The following is a 20,190-nucleotide window of genomic DNA, read 5'->3' as shown; positions in this document are numbered from 1 at the left end:
AGTCCTTGCAGTGTCCATATGTTTTATACCTCTCCGACTCCCCCCCAAGCCCTCTCGCTCCCACAGATCTCTCGATGTCCCTGCTCTCAAATGTAGTGTTTGTGTCCTTCCCCCTCTCTCCCATCTTGTCTACCGCTCCCCTTATTGTATGTTTTATGTGTCGATTTGACTTTTTGTGTGATTAATTTTGGCTCTTTCACGAACCTCGACCTTGTATCCAAAAAAACAAAAAAAACAAACAAAAAAAAAACACAGCTAGCTTTTCCCGTCACTGGGGACAGGTATTTTTGCTAGTTCCTTATAATCGTGGCACACTTTCTGACAAATAAATAAGGAAACTCCGTGTGGGTCGACACAAAAAAGAAAAGGGATTTCCATACTATAATAATAATAATAATAATAATTCATTTATTTTGTATAGCGCTTTTCCAGAAGCCCAAAGGCGCTTTGACAGAGTGGAAAACATAATGCATAACAATACATGAAAACAACAATTGCAAAAAGACAAGAATCAAGAAAACAAACAGCAGCGATATACGGCATATATATAAGACAAGAATCAAAAAGACAAGACAAGAATCAATAGGGAAATATTTAAAGCAAAAGGAGGGAGAAGGAGAAGAGATAGTCAGGGGTTAAATGCTGTGGGTTGAATGTTGAATGCAGCGTTGAACAGGTGGGTCTTTAGTGATGTTTTGAATGTGGTGAGTGAGGAGGAGTCTCTGATGGTGTGAGGTAGTGAGTTCCAGAGGGTGGGAGCAGCGATGGAGAAGGCCCTGTCCCCCCAGGATCTGAATTTGGTCCGGATGGAGGGGGTCAGGAGGTTGGTACCAGCAGAGCGGAGGTTGCGGGTGGGAGTGTGTCTGGAGAGGAGGTCAGCCAGGTAGGATGGGGCCAGGTTATGGAGGGCTTTGTATGTCAAGAGGAGGATTTTGTACTGGATTCTCTGGGGGATGGGGAGCCAGTGAAGCTTGTAAAGGACGGGGGTGATGTGGTCACGGGTCCGGGAATGAGTGAGTAGACGGGCAGCGGAGTTCTGAATGTATTGGAGTTTATTGGTGATTTTTGAGGGTGAACCATAGAGGAGGCTATTGCAGTAGTCCAGACGGGAGGTGATGAAGGCGTGGATGAGGGTTTCTGCAGCCGTGGAGGAGAGGGATGAGCGGAGACGGGCAATGTTTTTCAGGTGAAAGAAGGCTGACTTTGTGATCTGTTTAGTGTATTTGTCGAAGGAAAGGGTTTGGTCAAAGATGACGCCAAGATTCCGGATGTGAGGGGAGGTGGATACTGGGATACCGTCGATGTTGAGGGCAAAGTTATGGGTGGATTTTGTGAGCGTTTTTGGGCCAATGATGATTATTTCAGATTTATCACAGTTAAGCTTGAGGAAGTTGATTTGAAGCCAGGATTTTATTTCAGTGATGCAGTTTGTCAGGATAGAGTGGGTGTCGGTGGAGACGGACTTGGTGGAGATGAAAAGCTGGATGTCAACGGCGAAGCAGTGGAATTGGAGACCATGACGGCGGATTAAGTGACCGAGCGGGGACAGGTAAAGGATGAAGAGGAGGGGGCCAAGAACTGAACCTTGGGGGACACCTTGGGGGAGGGGAGCAGTGGGGGATTTGCAGTTATTGATGGAGATGAACTGGCATCTGTCAGAGAGGTATGATTTAATCCAAGAGAGGGCAGTGCCGGTGACGTTAAAGGTGGATTCAAGTCGGGTGAGGAGGATAGTGTGATCGATGGTGTCAAAGGCAGCGCTGAGGTCGAGGAGGACGAGAATGTTGAGGTTGCCAGCGTCAGAGGAGAGGAGAAGGTCGTTGGTGATTTTGAGGAGAGCAGTTTCAGTACTGTGGTTGGAGCGGAATCCGGATTGGAATGTTTCATACAAGTTATTGGCAGAGAGATGATGTTTGAGTTGAGTGGCTACAGCGCGTTCCAAAACTTTTGACAGAAAGGGTAGGTTGGAGATGGGTCTGAAGTTGTTTAGGGTGTCAGGGTTTAGACCAGGTTTTTTTAGAATGGGGGTAACAGCAGCAATTTTGAGGGAAGGTGGGACGATGCCTGTAGACAGGGAGGAGTTTATTGTTGCAATGATAAGTGGAGAGAGAGCAGGGAGGGAGGCTTTGACAAAGCTGGAGGGGATGGGGTCAAGAGTGCAGGTGGCAGTTTTCATTCCTATGAGGAGTTCAGAGAGGTCAGTAGGAGAGATTGGGGAGAACCGAGACAGGGGATGGCAGGACAAGGGGGGGCAGGTGGTTGGAGGGGGAGCGGGTGCGGCGGTGGTCAAGCTGTTGTAGATGTTGTCAATTTTGCGTTGGAAGAAAGAGAGGAAGGAGATGCAGTTGTCTACTGTGAATGACTGGGTGGTGGTGTTCAGGGGGCGGAGGAGTTTGTTTATTGTCGAGAAGAGTGCTTTTGGGTTTCCGGAGCCAGAGTGGATAATTTGAGAGTAGTAGGCAGAGCGGGCGCGGGAGAGGGCATCTTTGTAGTGTTGTATGTGGTCCTTGTAGGCTTGGGAGTGAACTGTGAGACCCGTTTTATTGCGGAGTCTTTCAAGTTGGCGAGCACGAGTTTTCATCAGGTGGAGTTCAGGGGTAAACCAGGGAGCAGAATGGGTGAAAGAAACTGTTTTGGTTTTTACAGGCGCAAGCTGGTCAAGGCAGGAGGAGAGAGTGTGGTTGTAGTAGTCAGTGAGGTCGGAAGGGGTGTGGAGGTCAATGAAGGGAGAAGTGGACATTTTTTCAGAGAGGGTGGATGAGAATGAGGTAGGTGAAAGAGCGTTTAGCTTACGGAAGTTGATTGTGCGATAATGCCTTGGTGTTGGGGCGGGGATGTTGATGGTCAGAGTGATGGCTAAGTGGTCAGAGAGGGTGAGGTCGGAGCCATAGAGATGGTGCAAATTTAATCCAGTGGAGCAGACAAGGTCCAAAATGTGACCACGGATATGGGTAGGAAAGTCGACATGTTGAGTGAGGTTAAAGCAGGTGAGTAAATCAGTGAAGTCAGTGGTTATTGTGGAGTCAGTGGAGTCCATGTGGATATTGAAATCACCAAGGAGGAGGATTGAGGGGGAGAGGGAACATAGCTGGGTCAGAAAGTAGGAGAAGTCAGACAGGAATGATGGGTGTGGTTTGGGAGGGCGGTAGACGACAGCCATGACTGACTGCGTGTGACCAGAGAGTTTTAAAGCCAGGTGTTCAAATGATGGAGCAGATGAGATGGAGATGAGGTTGGTCTTGATGTCTTGACGGTGGATAACGGCAATTCCACCACCTCGGCCCTCCGAGCGTGGTTTATTGACGTAGGAATATCCATTGGGTGTGGTGAGGTTGAGTGTGTAGTAGTCCAGAGGTTGTTGCCAGGTTTCGGTGAGACAGAGAAAGTCCAGTTTGTTATCCAGGATGTATTCGTTCAGGATGAGGCATTTATTGTTGAGGGACCGGGTGTTGAACAGGGTGAGCTTGATGTTGTTTTGAACAGCAGGGATGAATTCAGGTGATTTAGCCAGGGTTCGTAGGCAAGAGGTGCGATCGTGTGGGTTGCTGTGACCAGGTGCGCTGGGACGAAGAGTGAGAGTGCGCTGAGCCGACCAGAGGACGGGGATGGAGTGACCTGATTGCAAATAAACAAACTTGCGACCGGAGCCACGGTGAATGTACCTGGGTCGTCGGAGGAGTCCATTTGATTTGATGGCAGAGATGCATGATGGGGTGGAGCGGGTATTGAGCAGAAGAAGCCTTGCGGCGGAGTACTTCAGAGCCATGCCAGGCAGGAGCGAAGGGACGAGTACGAGGCCAAGGTCGAGGAGGCAAAGCGGCAAACGCAGCGGCAAACGCAGCGGCAAACGACTGCAGCCGCTAATCAAGACCACAGCGGCAAACAAGGCCACAAGGCCACCGGCAAACAAGGCCACGGCCACAATCAACGGGAGCGGGCCTTTCGAATTCCGTATTCCGTACCATCAAAAGCAGATTCCGTTATCCAGCCGGAGAACACGCGGCACGTGCGGGTGTGAAAAGGCAGGACAGGTGTGAGATGTCAGGTCAGAAAGGTAGAAGCAGACCCTGTACATCCATCCAGTCGGAGAAGCGGCGAATATGCAACGCCAGCGTCCTCTCGCAACCGAACCCGGAAGTGTGATCAAGTGTGATCAACTATAAAGAAGGAGTTTCACCCATGCATACCCCTATTAATTTCCAGTTGATAAAATGCATTGTTGATCATAAAACAGGATCAGGCAAACAACTGTCCTTTAAATTTTTACTGCTTCTTCATCCCAAACTCTCTTATCATCTATGTCAGGACCCTCTTTCTTATTTTGTGACACATAAGTACATGTCTCGTTACAGACATGTCCTTGTGACGTACAAGTGCATCCTAGTCTTTCCTTCTTTCGGAGGGAAGTGTTGGTTTGTATTATGAGGATGAGGACGTGACACACCTGCGATGGGCCTAGTGGCAATGGCCGTTAAGGCCGAATATCATGTGTCTGGATTTCCTTTTTGCGCTTTTTACAGTGCATTGAGAAAGTATTCAGACCCCTTCACTTTTTGCACATTTTGTTATGTTGCAGCCTTATGCTGAAATCGTTTAAATTCATTTTTTCCCTCATCAATCTGCACTCAATACCCCATAATGACAAAGAGAAAACAGGATTTTAGAAATTTTTGCAAATTTATTAAAAATAAAAAACAGAAATGTCACATTTACATAAGTATTCATACCCTTTGCTATGACACTTGAAATTTAGCTCAGGTGCCTCCATTTCTCCTGATCATCTTTGAGATGTTTCTACACCTTGAATGGAGTCTACCTGTGTAAATTCAATTGATTGGACGTGATTTGGAAAGGCACACACCTGTCTACAGTCACGTGAAAAAGTAAGGACACCCCATGTAAAGTTTTGACTTTTTCAACATATTTCAACATACAGCTATTTGATCTTCATTTCAACAATATTGACAGATAAAGGTGATATAATATAACAAATATCATGAAACATTTACATTTTGTAGTCCATTGTATAATTTAAATAAACATAAATGCAAATTTTGCATGTGGAAAAAGTAAGTACACCCCTACATTTATCACTACTTCAAATACCTAAAATTAGAATCAGGTGCACCAGCTCAGGTACAAATGATTAGAACATCATTAGAGAGGATCTTGGATGAACCTGGCTTATTTAAACCTCAGACATTTAGTTTGGTTTGCTCTTTGTTGTTGAAGTGTGCAGCGTCACCATGCCGACATCAAAAGAGCACTCTGAGGCCTTCAGAAAGAAGGTTATAGATGCCTACGAGTCTGGGAAGGGATTTAAAAAGATCTCCAAACAATTTGAAATCAATCATTCGACTGTCCGGAAGATCATCTACAAGTGGAGAAGATTCCAAACAACTGCAAACTTGTTCAGGCCAGGCCGCTCCAGCAAGTTCAGCGCGAGAGCAGACCGCAAGATGCTGAAAGAAGTCTCCAAGAACCCCAGAATGTCATCACGGGACCTACAGGTAGCTCTTGCCACTGTTGATGTCAAAGTGCACGAGTCTACCATTGGAAAGAGGCTGCACAAATTTGATCTACACGGGAGGTGTGCCAGGAGGAAACCTTTGCTGTCCAGAAAGAACATCAGGGCAAGACTAAAGTTTGCCAATGGACACCTCGGCAAACACCAGCACTTCTGGAAAAATGTGCTCTGGACAGATGAGTCAAAGGTAGAGCTATTTGGCCACAGTACCAGAAGACATGTTTGGCGAAAACCAAAGACAGCATTTGACCACAAGAACCTGATACCAACTGTAAAGCATGGTGGTGGAAATATTATGGTTTGGGGCAGCTTTGCTGCATCAGGGCCTGGGCAGCTCACCATCATATAATCCACAATGAATTCTTCATTGTACCAGAGGGTGCTTGAGGATAATGTGAGGCCATCTGTCAGAGAGTTGAAGCTCAACCGATGGTGGACCTTGCAACATGACAATGACCCTAAACATACCAGTAAATCCACCAAGGAATGGCTGAAAAGAAAGAAATGGAGGGTTCTGGAATGGCCAAGTCAAAGCCCGGATCTAAATCCCATCGAGATGTTGTGGGGGGATTTGAAACGAGCTGTGCATGCAAGAAACCCCTCAAACATCGCACAGCTGAAAGAATTCTGCATTGAGGAGTGGACACAAATTTCTCCCAGTCGAGGTCAGAGACTGGTAGATAGTTATAAGAAACGCCTACTTGAGGTTGTTTCTGCCAAAGGGGGCAATACCACCTATTAGAGCCAAGGGTGTACTTACTTTTTCCACATGCGAAATTTGCATTTATGTTTATTTAAATTATACAATGGACTACAAAATGTAAATGTTTCATGATATTTGTTATATTATATCACCTTTATCTATCAATATTGTTGAAATGAAGATCAAATAGCTGTATGTTGAAATATGTTGAAAAAGTCAAAACTTTACATGGGGTGTACTTACTTTTTCACGTGACTGTAGACAGGTGTGTGCCTTTCCAAATCATGTCCAATCAATTGAATTTACACAGGTGGACTCCATTCAAGGTGTAGAAACATCTCAAAGATGATCAAGAGAAATGGGAGGCACCTGAGCTAAATTTCAAGTTTCATAGCAAAGGGTATGAATACTTATGTCAATGTGATATTTCAGTTTTTTATATTTTTAATAAATTTGCAAAACTTTCTAAAATCCTGTTTTCCCTTTGCCATTATGGGGTATTGAGTGTAGATTGATGAGGGAAAAAATGTATTTAAACGATTTCAGCATAAGGCTGCAACAAAACAAAATGTGAAAAAAGTTAAGGGGTCTGAATACTTTCTCAATGCACTGTACAGGTGCCATGTACTGATTAAACATGAAGGGCACACATGCCTGATCGTGTGCCAAGTTGTGGATGGATAGGCTTCCTTGAAGCTTTCCAACGCAGCCAGTTGTGGCGAACAGCCCCTCACAAACATGGCTCCACCTGTGAAACAAGAGTGAACGAGGCATTATCTTGGCTTTCGGCATCAAGGCAGGTGATTAAACAAAAACAGGAAAACATATTGTCAACTTGTTAAACTCTTGTACGAGGTATGGGTATTGCATAAAGCAAATAAACAACTTCCTCTTAGTTTCTATGTGGCATGAGGCTGCGGCGTAGTGTCATTGGCTGAGGGTGTGGCTGTGCCACTGGTGTGGCGCCCTCTGCTGGTCAGGGCAGGAATTCGGAATTTGTCCAGGATACCGGTGATAGCTCGCCTACACTTCATGAATGACATCGTGGGAACTTTAACGTCCACCAATGAATGTCGGCAGATGGGACGCGCATTTAACGTCCATCGGAGGGACGGCACACCCATTGATGAATCACCCTGCATGTGAAACATCAGGATGGCAGTTTATACCTGGGTCGGGATTCCAACCCAGGCTAGACAGCTTAGAGGTGAGTGTGCATACCTCTAGGCTACCCTGTCAGCCCTACTTACACCAATGTATTTTGAAATGCCTGATTGATTTATCACAACAAAACAATTCTCACAGATGAAAACATTCTTATTTTCTTGTTTAAGCTCTCGTGCTGCATGATCAAAATAACGATTTCTGCTCCATCCAACGGATTTTAAAATCTCCTCTTTTGTGTGAAATGTGATGGTGTGCACTGTCCGTTTGTGCCACCATAGGTTTTCAAATGTGCATTTTCAGATGTGAGATTACAATAAATACACAAAGCTGGTCCGCAATTTGCCGATCTCGGAAGGATGACAGGTGGAATCAACCCACCTGATGTTGTTTAACAGCATGACTAGGGCTCAAACTCAAGACCCGAAGAAATTAAACCAATCACCTCAACCATGAAGCCAACACCAGGGTTTCGTCACACACATCACCTCAACATATGCAATCTTCAAAACAACAACTACAACTGATAATTATACAAATCGAGCAAATTGCTCATTCCTTTAATTGAATTACATGCACGAAGGAACACCCTAACATATTTTTCACACTATTTAGCCTTGCAAAGTCAAGCAAAAACTGAAATTACATGAAACCATTTATGAAATATCTCGTGAAGGTACCTGGCGTTGTTGTCCTCCAGCCTCCCACCCCACCCCTTCGCCTCTCTTCTCCTACCCCACGCTCTACCTTTTCCCACACCCCCTTCCTCCAGACTCCCACCTCACCACCTCCTCCTCCCACCCCGTGCCCCCTCCATCCGGACTTCTAACCCACCCCTTCCCCTCCCTTCTCCAACCACCTCGCACCCCACCACCACTCCCTCCACCCACCCCATGCACCCTCCCTCCAGACTCCCAATTCACCTCTTCCCCTCCCTCATCCCACAACACAATTTTTGCAGAAGTTAGCTAAGGTGCTAACCTTTTTCCCAAAACCTCTTCTTTCACCCTTGAGAGTTATATCGTTAGATGAGCAGTAAAATTACCTCTAAATAGATATGTAGGTTGCTTGTACTGTTTTAGGTTTTTGAATAATTAACGATTAGCACATTTGAGAGGTCACGTGACTCCTTCTTTGCTGAACAAACCGATTGTTGCCTCGTATTAATTAACAGTTGCCTACTATTAACCTTACTCAGTCGTACCCAGCTGCTCCTGGACTCTGTGTCCTTCTCCCGACAGGGTGGAGAAGTTTCTGTCAATCCTCGACTCTGATTCTGCAACTGGACAAGATGGCATCAGCCACGGGTCCTAAAATTCTGCTCTGCCGCTCTTTCACACCCTCTCTCTGTTCTCTTCACCCTCTCTTTTGCTCAAGGTCAACTGCCATCTGCTTGGAAATCAGCCAACATCACCGCTTTACACAAAAAGGTGCAAAAACAGATCCTTGCAACTACAGACCAATCAGCCTGCTTCCAATCATCAGCAAGGTTATGGAATCGATCATCGCTTCTGATATCAAATCCTTTGTCTTTTCCAATGGCTTGATCTCTGATCATCAATTTGGATTCAGACCAGGCCACTCTACTCTGGACTTGCTGCTTCTGCTGTCTCAACAATGGATGGAGGTCCTCAATGCCAAACAGGAAGTCAGAGCTGTCTCCCTTGACATATGTGCCTTCGATACGGTCTGGCACCCCGCTCTGCTCACCAAACTCTCCTCTTATGGTATCCATGGAAATCTCCATGCATGGCTTGCAGACTTCCACTCCGGTCGTCGTCAACGTGTGGCCCTGAATGGATTTCTCTCATCTCCTCTTCCTGTTCAGGGTGGAGTTCCCCAAGGCAGTGTTCTGGGCCCTGTGCTTTTTCTTGTCTTCATTAATGATCTCTCAAACTCTCTGGAAAATCCTCTCTATCTTTTTGCTGACGACTCCACTCTCTGCCGCTCCATATCTCAACCCTCAGATCGGCAGTCTGCAGCCTCCTCACTCTATGCAGACCCGGACAAAATCACAGACTGGGCAAACAAGTGGAACATGTCTTTCAAGACTGACAAATCTCACACTCTCACGATGTCTCTCCCAAAAGACCATCTGGATATCCCCCCCATATACTTTCTCAACAATCCACTTGAAGAAGTTCTGTCACTCAACCTTTTGCGTCTCACTATCTGCCATGATCTTTATTGGGAAAACCACATCTCCAAGCTGGCCTCCAAAGCCAGTCGCCGACTGGGCATCCTCCATCATGCGAAATCCTTTCTTGGCACTTCTGAGCTCCTCACTACTTATAAAGCTTTCATCAGCAGCTTGATGGAATACTGCTCTCCCCACGGGACATCACACCACTCACTCGCACGATTCACTCCACAGTTTTCCTTAATCGCTCCCTCATATCACGCTATTTTAGTAAGGACAGAACAGATTACCAAGTTTGTATAATGTCCAGACAGCTATTTTTTTTGTAAAAAGAGAAAGTGCATAAAAATATTTTATTCACTCAATATAAAAACTTTTGGATTGGTCAGGACCTTGGGTCGGGAGCAAATCCCGCTATATATAAACACACACACACACACACACACACACACACACACACACACACACACACACACACACACACACACACACACACACACACACACACACACACACACACACACACACACACACACACCATCTCATCTCCCATGTAAACGCTTGTGAGTGGATTGAGGCACTGCGGCCTGTTCGAAGTGCCATTGCAGTAAAGCATAAGCACGCATCAAAAGTTCATCAACACGACAACCCCAAAGCACCAAAGAATTGCCTTCAAAGAGGCTTTCGTTCGTCCATCGGTGTACTTTCTACTTTTTAAAGGAAGGAAATAAATTAAATAGACTGTAGACATAGTAGGATGAGGGACACAGTCTTTTTAATCCTATCTTTAATTTGATTTATCTTGCCTTCCTTACTCGGAGATTTCCCCATGGAGTACTTAGGCATGACTGTGGAAGCCTTGCTGTCGATCCTGCTGTTAATTATTTTCATTGTCTCAATGTGGAGAAGGAGAAAGAACAGCCTTGCGGTAAGCTGAGTGAAAGATATACACTGAGTTATCAGCATCGCTAATGTGTTCAATTTTTCAGATTTCACTCCAGGTTTAGATACTTTCTTTTTTTTCTTTTTTTTTTGGATACAACATCGAGGCTCGTGAAAGAGCTAACATTAATCACACAAAAAGTCAAACCGACACAAAACACAAAAATAAGGGGAGCGGTAGACAAGATGGGGAGAGAGGGGGAAGGACACAAACAACATTTGAGAGCAGGGACATCGAGAGAAATGTGGGAGAGAGAGGTCTTGGGGGGAGGTGGGAAAGGTATAAAACATATGGACACTGCAAGGACTTCCAGGAAAGAAGTTGGAATTTCCAAAAAAGTGTATCTGGGGTGAATTAGCGGGGGTAGAAAAGATCAAGGTTTTGCATGGGGGAAGATAAGAGATGGTGGTGAACATCTATCTGTTTTAAAGACCTGGAGGGAGGAGTGGGATTGAAGGGAGTGGGGGAGTTTGTTCCAGGGGTGGGAAGAAAGGGGAATGAAAGAGTGAAGGTGAGCAGAGAGCCTAGATTTTGGCAGTTTAACCATAAGAGGGTTGCAGGCAGGTCTTGTGCGACCTGAAGGAATATTTGAGGGGCAGAGCACAGACAGAGCTGGGGGAGCAAGGCCGGAGAGGAGTCGCTAGAAGACAGAAAGACCACCAACCTGCCTGCGGTGAGTGAGTGAAAGGCCCTCGGAGTCAGCTTCATCGCAGGAGATTCCAATGATTCTGAAAGCTTTGGTTTCAACAGCATGAAGCCGAGCTAGGTGTGAACTTATTTAGTGAACAGGATCCAATCATCAAATCCGATCTAGATTTCGATTATATGATTTAATTATTTCATGAGAGCAAATCATGTTTCTCAGGCAAGGCACGTTTGAATAGGCCGAAACAAAATAGCGGCTTAAAAACCCAGCAATGTGCCAGTGGGCTGACCAAGATAGCGGACCACCATTTAATAAGGCTTTTTGGTTGTTATTATTTTTACCCTGCGCTCGTGAAGCGAAAGGCAGGGTTAAACATTCGGGTACGTACGGACGTATGTGCGTGTCTGCATTTCAGGAAAGTAAAGTGTGTGCCGTGTCAGAATTAAAAAAAATTCATTTTCTCGGCAACCGATGGTCTGAGTGACATGAAATTTTCACCATAGGAATATTCCTCCTGTAGAATATTCCTCCTGTATACAGGAATATTCCTGCTGTAGAATATTTTAGTGAATATTATTACGTCACAGGTCACGTGGTATGGGCGCCATCTTGGAAAAACCAAAAAACTTTGCACCTCTATATCTCAAAAAACCACTGCACAGAAATCATTGAGACAGGTCTCATTGCAAAGAACTCTCCATGCAGAATAACATATGTGAATGATTACGTCATAGGTGGCGCCGTTATGACGTGATAATTCGACAAGTAAAAATCTTTATCCGATCAGGATGAAATTTCTTGAGCATCTTCTCGGTATAAATTGATGCAGAAATAAAATTATAATGACATCGTAGGTCACGTGGTTCGGCCGCCATATTGTTTTGAGTGCAAAGCCTGAAAAACCACTAAAATCCAATTTTCTCCAAAATGACTGAACAGATCGAGGCCAAACTTTGCAGGCAGAATTGCTTATCCATGACGAACAAAAAATCAGTGAGGATGACGTCATGCATCACATGGTTTCGGAGTTATGACGTTTTTAAGCATAAACATTTAAAACGTAGCTTCTCCATCATTTTTGATCATATCAAGGGGAAACTTCACAGATGTGTGCAGCATATCAGTCTACTAAAATGACCTTTTGGAATTTGGGATAGGTGACGTGGTTTGGCAGATATCAATAATTAAACGAAAATATGAAAAAATTTATAACCCTTGAACTGCTTCATTGATTGACGTAAAACTATAAATTATAGTAGAGGTAATGAAGTGTAACAAGTGTGCAAAATTTCAAGATGATTGGATGTATGGTCTGGAAGCTAGAAGTTGTTATTGCGTGAAGAAGAAGGGTCTTCCAGAGTGGGCATGGAATTCATTATCACACAGCACATGACGAGCAGGCAAAGTACAGAGCGACCTCACGGGGTCATTTTGACCTCAAATAAAATTCTGATTTCAGATTTGTCAATCGCTGAGGTATATTAACACACGACCAAAACCGATTTGGTGAAATTCCAACGATTTTTGACGAAAATATAACATTTGTGTATGCATTTCAGTAAAGTAAAGTGTGTGCCATGTCAGCATTTAAAAATTGAAACGTGGCTCATTGTAAATAACTCCATATGGGGAATAGGTGTTGTTAACGATGACATCATTGGTGCCATAATTATGACGTAATAATTCGACAGGGACAATGCTTTGTCTGATCAGTTTGAAATGTATTGAGCATGATATATGCAATAAGCATTTCGAGCCGTGGTTCTTAACCTGGGTTCGACCGAACCCCAGGGGTTCAGTGAGCCAGTCTCAGGGGTTCGGCGGAGGTCCTCCGAAACGCATTGCAATTTGTTTTTTTGTTTTGTATCAATTTTGAATCTATGTGTAATTATGCTTATTATTAATATTATTTTGCTATGTATGTTACTAACGAATGGAAATGTTATAAGTAATTGTATTCCCATCCCATTCATGGTTTCTCTGGTCTGTGTTTAAGATAAGTTGTTTCACACTGACTGTAGTAAGTTGAATCAATGAGCAACTTGCTAATTATTCTGTTGATGGTGCTTACTTGCTTACTTACTTACTTACTGGATTTTGGATTTTGCAGGTGTTCGGAAATTCCAGTGAATAGCCTCGATTAGCTTGCCGTGTGCCGTGCGTCATTGGTCACGCCTTACTTTGGAGTTACTGATTAATTGAAAAGTAAGTTGGAAATGTTTGTGGATATGCAGGGCGGGTTCAGAGTTATATTAAAGTCAAAAGTGGATGGTGATTATAAAATATGATTGAATTACTCAGAAAATTAGGTGGAGGTGATATAACTCCTTTGGTCGCCAATCAAAACTAACAATTCACAGCTTTCTATGTAATATTATAATGGGATTTGAGGTGACATAGAGTTGAGTAGATAATAAATCCCGTCATCGTAACTATAAGTTGTGTTTTCTTCGTTAAAGTTTCTCAGTTTTCAGAGGGGTACTGATTATATTTAAGCATGTTCCCTATTTAATTTTTGTCATATAATTATTTGCGCGAACTCAATTAAGATCAGTTTATAACTTTTTTTTTTTTTTTGCAGTATGTCGAGCAAAAAAAGGAAGTGGTCGGAGGATTACGTGCGGTACGGGTTCACGTGTTTGACGGAACGGGACGGAAGTCAGCGTCCTCAATGCATGCTTTGCAATGTCAAGTTGAGCAACTCCAGCCTAGCACCAGCAAAACTACGGGAGCACTTCAAAAAACTGCACGGCGAGGGGCAGTACAAAGACGCAATGCTGGATGAATTCAAATGGAAGAGAGTCCGCTTCGACGCAAGTACTACCTTGCCCACTCTCGGCTTGGTTCCAATTGACAAACCGAATCCTCACCGCGTCGTATGAAGTTGCGTACCTGATCGCAAAGCAGGGCAAACGGCACACCATTGGCGAGACACTCATCAAAACGGCTGCGTTGAAGATGGCCAACATCATGCTGGGAAAAGCTGCTGAAAACAATTGGTCTCTCGTTCCACTCTCAAATGACACCATCAGATGCAGAATCGACGACATGAGTGACGACATCCTCGCCCAGGTAGTTGCAGATTTAGTCGCGATCCCGACGAAATTCAGCCTTCAACTCGACGAGACCACCGATGTTTCGATTTTGAGCCAGCTCATCTTATTTGTGCGTTATGTCAAAGGAGACGAGATCAAGGAAGACTTTCTGTTCTGCAAGCCCCTCACAACAACGACGAAGGCAGCTGACGTGAAGAAGCTTGTGGACGACTTCTTCAGAAGCAATGGCCTCTCGTGGAACATGGTGTCTGCAGTTTGCTCGTTCGGAGCTCCAGCCATGCTGGGATGCAACTCCGGTTTTGGAGCGCTGGTGAAGGCCGAAGCACCACACATCATCGTCACGCACTGCGTCCCGCACAGACACGCGCTGGCATCAAAAACCTTGCCTCCAAAACTGGCCAATGTTCTGAAAATCGTCGTTGAAACTGTGAATTACGTGCGAAGCCGTGCTCTGAATCATCACATCTTCAAAGAGCTGTGCAATGAAATCGGCTCTGAATTCGAAGTCCTTCTCTACCACTCTAACGTTCGATGGTTATCACGAGGGAAGGTAGTGAGCCGTGTTTTTGCCTTGCGTGTAGAATTAGCCCTGTTTTTGCGAGAACACCAGCATTGCCATGCAACGCACTTCCCAGAGTCAGAGTTCATCCTCACCTTGGCGTACTTGGCTGACATCTTCGATGCACTCAATCATCTCAATTTCCAGATGCAGGGCGGTGGAGTGAATGTCATCAAATCAGAAGAAAAGCTGAGCACTTTCCGAAAGAAGTTACCGTTGTGGAGGTGGCGAACAGAGAACGACAACTTCGCGAACTTTTCGCTACTGGACGAGTGCGTGAGCGGGATCGAAGATGAGTCTGAAGTTGGAGGCACTGCTGTACCGGGGGAGCTGAAGCAAGCAATTGCCACGCACTTAGATGAGCTGGGAAAGTCATTCGACGGCTACTTCCCCGACCAAGAGCAATACCCAGCATGGGTGCGGCAGCCGTTTACTTTCGACGCTGCAACGGCAGATGTCAACGCCCAATACCTCGACGACCTCATCGAACTTCAGCAGAGCCAGACTCAACAACAACTCTTCGGAACAACAACGCTCTCAACGTTTTGGTGCCACCAAATGGAAGGGTATCCTCACATCGCTAAAATTGCCCTTGAGATCCTCACGCCATTCATTACAACGTATCTCTGCGAGCATGCGTTTTCGAAACTGGTGGACATTAAAACAAAGAAAAGGAGCAGGCTTGCATGCGAAAATGATTTGAGGGTGGCCCTTGCCAAAACAAAACCACGCATTTCCCAGATCGCCTCGCGTAAAGAAGAACAGAAAACGCATTAAGATGCAATTCTTCATAATTTTTTTGTCAAATTTGAGGGGTTCAGCGAGTGTTCGGTGGGTTTCGTTAGGGTTCGGCGCCTTTAAAAAGGTTAAGAACCACTGATTTAGAGAATATAAATTTATGATATGATATGATATGATATGATATGATATTATGATATGATATTTATGAATACTAGGACGTGCCCGTACGTGGGTGCCCGTTCCTTGCCAAAAAAAAAAAAAAAAATGTCTGGGCGTGCCCATGGGCCCATGGGCGTGCCCGTAAGTGCGTGATGTGACCGTACAATGAATGTATCGTCCCGACGCCGCAGCTCGGATGGCGCTGCAGTTAATCGGGCCTGTATCGGCAGAGTTATTATAAACGTGTACTACAATCGATCGTACCTTACAGCGTCTGCTCGCCACGTTCAGCATCAGTACGTCGTCACTATGACTATCCGTAAGTCCGGAAGTGACGTCCTCATTTGACTGTCCGGAAGGTCGCATATCGCAGTTACGATGAATCGCAAATTAGTTTTAATTAGTTTTAAAACATAGTTTAACGCCAACATAGTTTGCCAACGTGAAATAAATGAATACGCTCTCAAATGTGCCGTCCGAGGCAGAGTCTGTTCGGCACGTTCGGCACACGTGATAGCTCGCTGCTCTCTGATTGGTTGAATCGTTTTTTGGACATAGCTCGGTAACTACTTCTCCGATTAATATGAAACCTTGAAAAGGCACATCCTCAGGTCCCCAGCAATATACCTGGCAAGTTTAAAGTATATCGGACCCGTGGTTGTCGAGAAACAGCGGTCACAGACACACAGACATACACACAGACATACAGAGATTACTGGAATTATAGATAGATAAATTTATGAATTAGCACCGAAATTGATGATCTTTCTCAATTGTGTTTTTCTTGAGACTGTATCTATCTTTCGGTGTGTGTACCTACAGCGTATCTTTTGGAAAATTTTCGGTGCTAATTTTTTGTACATGTTCACACAATCGTCGGTTAATGCGTATCGAGTATTCTGGGGCCTCGTACTCGTAGGCTTAGGCTACCGTACCGTCTCCGACCATGTGGTTCTGTTTTTCTCTCAGCGATTCGTCGAATGCGCTGCAATTATTTTTGTTCTCTGTTTCGTCCCAGTCGTTCACCCCATACCTCCTTGTTTAATATCTCTACTCAAAAAAAAAAAAAAAAAACCCCAAAATTTTTTTCCTTCCCAGGTCTTATTCGTTTATTTGTTGTTCTTATTTGTTCGTTCGTTCTTCGTTCGCGATCACGCGATCACGTGGTTAGAAATGTATAATCTCTCCCCTGAACAACTATTTTCTCTCATATATTATAACACCCTTTTCTTCTTTTCCTACAAAAGGATGCTTTCGTCTTGCTCACCAAATCTATTCATTCCAAAAAATATATACAATACCATCTCTTACAGTTCCTCCTTTCTACATTCCCTAAACTATCCAGAACTCCACCCCTCCTTCAGTGTCCTCAAACGTATTTTTGACTCGAAGGTCTCAAACTCATTTTGCAAAAAATATTCGTTTCCCATGAATCGTACACTTTTCAAAATCCAATCTCACCCCTCCCCTCCAAATCTTCCCCATCACCTATCCCTTTCAAATCTCCCCCCTTGCCCCTTCCCTCCCCTCCCTCCTAAACTCCCCCCACACCCCTCCCCTCCGAGACTCTCCCTCACTCCTCCCCTCCTAGACTCCCCTCTCACCCCTCCTCTTCAAAGCATCCTCCCTGCTTCTTCCCCCTTGCAACTTTCACCTTCATCTCCCCCAACCTTCTGCCTCGCTCTTCCCCCTCCTCAAATAACACCTCACTGTGCCTCACCCAATCTCCATCAAATCTTTTGTCCGCCCCATTCTTCCCTTTCTCCAAGCTATTCTGAAATCTCTGAAATCTCTGACACACCTTCAACAGCTCTCCCTACCTCTTCCTCCTCTTCCACATCTTACCCTACCCCTCCCCCCCTGTTCTGGAAACGATGCTCCCCCTTCCTCTTCATTAACGGTATGGACCTCAAACATCCGGGGCCTTCGCTCAAACTTGACTGATCTCTCCATACAGGTTGCTTCTGACAAACCAGATGTGATCTGCTTAACAGAAACTTTCCTCCTTCATGATGTCTCTGATGCCTTGGTATCTCTCCCAGGTTACTCCCTCCTCCGGTATGATAGACCTGAGCCTCGTCCTGGAGGTGGGGTTGCTATCTTTACAAAAAACTCTCTTCCTCACTCGCCCTCCACTGCCCTCTCTCCACCTCACCCCCAGGAATACCTTTGGCTACGGCTTCCCCTTCGCTCCCACCTTTTGTTCATATGTGTGTTGTACCGTCCACCAAACAGCGATGACTCCATCTACATCTCGCTGTCTGATAATATGGACCAACTTCTATCTACCCATCCCAACTCTCTCTTCCTCATATGTGGTGATTTCAATTGTCACCATGCCAGTTGGCTGGGTGTGGGTACCTCTCTCACCAGCCATGGCTCTTCAGCAAAGGACTTCTGCGACTCACTGGGACTGACACAATCTGTCAATTTCCCAACCCGGATCTCAGTCAACGGAGCGTCTTCTCTTCTGGATTTGGTTATGACAAACTTCCCTGAAAATGTCTGCTGCTCTTCTTCTGCTCCAATCGGCTCATCTGATCATGTGCTTGTCAAAGTGGACATCTCTCTGACCATTCTCAGAGAGCCTCCTCAGCGTCGACGAGTCTGGCATTTCACTCAGGCCAACTGGCACGGTCTTCAAGCAGCCATCAATCATGTGGACTGGTCTCCCATCTCTACCGCCTCTGACATCAACTCATCCTGGGAATTCTTTCAAAGTAAATTGCTAAATTGCTCTCTCTCATGCACAGATTTATCCCATCTCGTCTTCAGTTGTCATACCCTTCCTCCCGTCCATGGTACACGGAATCTTGTGGTGAGGCTGTTGCCCTGAAACAACTTGCTTTCGTCTCCTGGAAAGCAAATCCAACGGAAGGAAATCTCATTTCCTTTCACAAAGCCCGAAACAAGTGTGTGTCCACCCTCAGGAGAGCCAGGAAACAATATCTCACCGTTCTCAAGACCGAACTCTCTTATCGGTCTCCCTCTTCCAAATCCTGGTGGCGTCTGGTCAAATCTGTTTCTGGTGTTTGTTCCCCCTCCATCCCCTCCCTCACATCAAATGGCTTAACGGCTGACTCCGCACGTGAAAAAGCTGAATGCCTCAACTCTGTGTTTGCCTCTAAATCTTGTGTCCCAAACCCATCCCTCTCTGTACCCACCGTACCCAGCTGCTCCTGGACTCTGTGTCCTTTCCTCCTGACAAGGTGGAAAAGTTTCTGTCAACCCTCGACTCTGATTCTGCAACTGGTCCTGACGGCATCAGCCCACGGGTCCTAAAATCATGTTCTTCCGCTCTTTTACTCCCACTTTCTGTTCTCTTCACCCTCTCTTTTGCTCAAGGTCATCTGCCATCTGCTTGGAAATCAGCCAACATCACCGCTTTGCACAAAAAAGGTGCAAAAACAGATCCCAGCAACTACAGACCAATCAGCCTTCTCCCAATTATCAGCAAAGTCATGGAATCCATCATTGCTTCAGATATGAAATCTTTCCTCTTCTCCAATGGCTTGATCTCTGATCATCAATTTGGTTTCAGACCTGGTCACTCTACTCTGGACATGCTGCTTCTGCTTTCTCAACAATGGATGGAGGTCCTCAACGCCAAACAGGAAATTAGAGCTGTCTCCCTTGACATTTCACGTGCCTTCGATACGGTCTGGCACCCTGCTCTGCTCACCAAACTCTCCTCCTTTGGTATCCATGGAAATCTCCACGCATGGCTGGCGGACTTCCTCTCTGGTCGTAGTCAACGTGTGGCCCTGAATGGGTTTCTCTCATCTCGTCTTCCTGTTCAGGCTGGAGTTCCCCAAAGTAGTGTTCTGGGCCCTGTGCTTTTTCTGGTCTTCATCAATGATCTCTCTGACTCTCTTGAAAATCCTCTCTATCACTTTGCTGATGACTCTACTCTCTGTCGCTCCATTCCTCATCCCTCAGATCGGCAGTCTGCAGCCTCCTCACTCTCTGCAGACCTGGACAAAATCACAGACTGGGCAAACAAATGGAACATGTCTTTCAATCCTGATAAATCTCACACTCTTACGATGTCTCTCCGAAAAGACCGACTGGAAAACCCTCCCATCCACTTTCTGAATAATCCTCTCCAAGAAGTTCTGTCACTCAAGCTTTTGGGTCTCACTATTTGCCATGATCTTTCCTGGGAAAACCACATTTCAAATCTGGCCTCCAAAGCCAGTCGCCGACTGGGCATCCTCCGTCGTGCGAAGTCCTTCCTTGGCACACCTGAGCTCCTTACCACATACAAGGCTTTCATCCGCAGCTCTATGGAATACTGCTCTCCCCTCTGGTCTGGTGCTCCTGCCTCACACCTAGCCCGTCTTCACGCTGTTGAAACCAAAGTGTTTAGAATCATTGGAATCTCCCGCGATGAAGCTAACTCCAAGGGCCTTTCACTCACTCACCGCAGGCAGGTTGGTGGTCTTTCCGTCTTCTACCGACTCCTCTCGGGCCTTGCCCCCCCCCAGCCCTCTCTGGGCTCTGTCCCCCAAATATTCCTACAGGTCGCACAAGATCTGCCTGCAACCCTCTT

The 20,190-nt window shown here is 45.5% G+C and overlaps 1 protein-coding gene across 1 annotated transcript in view; it reads right to left on the bottom strand.

Annotated features, from left to right (window-relative positions):
* NUP37 (nucleoporin 37) overlaps positions 1–20,190 on the bottom strand; it is a 254,697-nt gene that overhangs the window by 6,913 nt on the left and 227,594 nt on the right. Inside the window, exon 7 of the mRNA XM_068109918.2 lies at positions 6,885–6,978. Within this exon, the coding sequence (XP_067966019.1) occupies positions 6,885–6,978 (94 nt within the window). The remainder of the gene's footprint in view (positions 1–6,884; positions 6,979–20,190) is intronic.

The sequence above is a fragment of the Myxine glutinosa genome, chromosome 1 (assembly GCF_964187855.1).
Source record: "Myxine glutinosa chromosome 1, kmMyxGlut1.1, whole genome shotgun sequence".
NCBI lineage: Eukaryota > Metazoa > Chordata > Myxini > Myxiniformes > Myxinidae > Myxine > Myxine glutinosa.
Note: the sequence above shows the minus strand (reverse complement) of the source record. Positions and strands in the feature narration are given on the sequence as shown.